The sequence below is a fragment of the Acyrthosiphon pisum genome, unplaced genomic scaffold (assembly GCF_005508785.2).
Source record: "Acyrthosiphon pisum isolate AL4f unplaced genomic scaffold, pea_aphid_22Mar2018_4r6ur Scaffold_21385;HRSCAF=23843, whole genome shotgun sequence".
Lineage (NCBI taxonomy): Eukaryota > Metazoa > Arthropoda > Insecta > Hemiptera > Aphididae > Acyrthosiphon > Acyrthosiphon pisum.
Genome location: NW_021770846.1, coordinates 108,735 through 109,591, shown reverse-complemented (window position 1 = coordinate 109,591; position 857 = coordinate 108,735). Strand labels below are relative to the sequence as shown.

The window sequence follows — 857 nt, the reverse complement described above, 5'->3', positions numbered from 1 at the left end:
TTAGCTGAGCGCCGATGTAACTTTGGTAATAAATTTTTAAAAGATCTACTAACTGAGTGTTATTGATTCTCGTCTCTACTTGCCCTAGTTACATTTAAAGTTCCACAGCGTTCCACCCGTTCTAATGCTATGTTTCATATACCATTTAGTTCCACCAATTACATGCAAAATGAACCTTTAAGACGTTTGATGTCGCATGCCAATGCGGACCCCACCTTTAACTTCCTTGATTTTTAATTGTATACACACTTACTATGTATTTTCTATTGTTTTTATTTACTATCATCATATTGTAAAAATTGTAATAACTTTTCTGCACATGTATATTTTAATTATAAAGGGCTCAGCCCGTAAATTCTTAATAAATAAATAAATAAATAAATAAATTATCTCTTAAATAATTTCGGCTGTATGGGCGAAGTAAATAAGTTGTTAGTGGGAATGCCTCATCACCAACAACTACATATGGTTGTGGTTCGCCATTTTCAATTATAGGAATTGGTTTCGGTACATTAAACGTGTTACTGCTTAATCTCTTGCCAATTATTGATTTAGAAAAAATTCCGCCATCAGAATTCCGGCCATATGAACCCACATCAACCGCGATAAATTTGTAGTCAGCATCAACTAATGCTAATAATACAACTGAGTGGCTTCCTTTATAATTAAAAAACGTTGATCCAGAATTAATAGGACATTCAATGTTAATATGTTTGCCGTCTATTGCACCAATACAATTTGGGAAATGCCACATATCCTTATATTTTTGCGCTACCGTTTTCCAAGTTTCTTCAGTAGGTTCAGGCATTACAATTGGTCCTAATTTATTTCATATGGCATCACAAACTTCATAAACA

General features: G+C 33.3%; 1 protein-coding gene across 1 annotated transcript; it reads right to left on the bottom strand.

Moving 5' to 3' along the window:
• Window positions 1-358: 358 nt before the first annotated feature.
• On the bottom strand, window positions 359-808 carry LOC103308744 (protein ALP1-like). The gene has a single exon (XM_008182738.1). It carries the CDS (start codon window positions 806-808, stop codon window positions 359-361), a length of 450 nt encoding a protein of 149 aa, XP_008180960.1.
• Window positions 809-857: the final 49 nt, after the last annotated feature.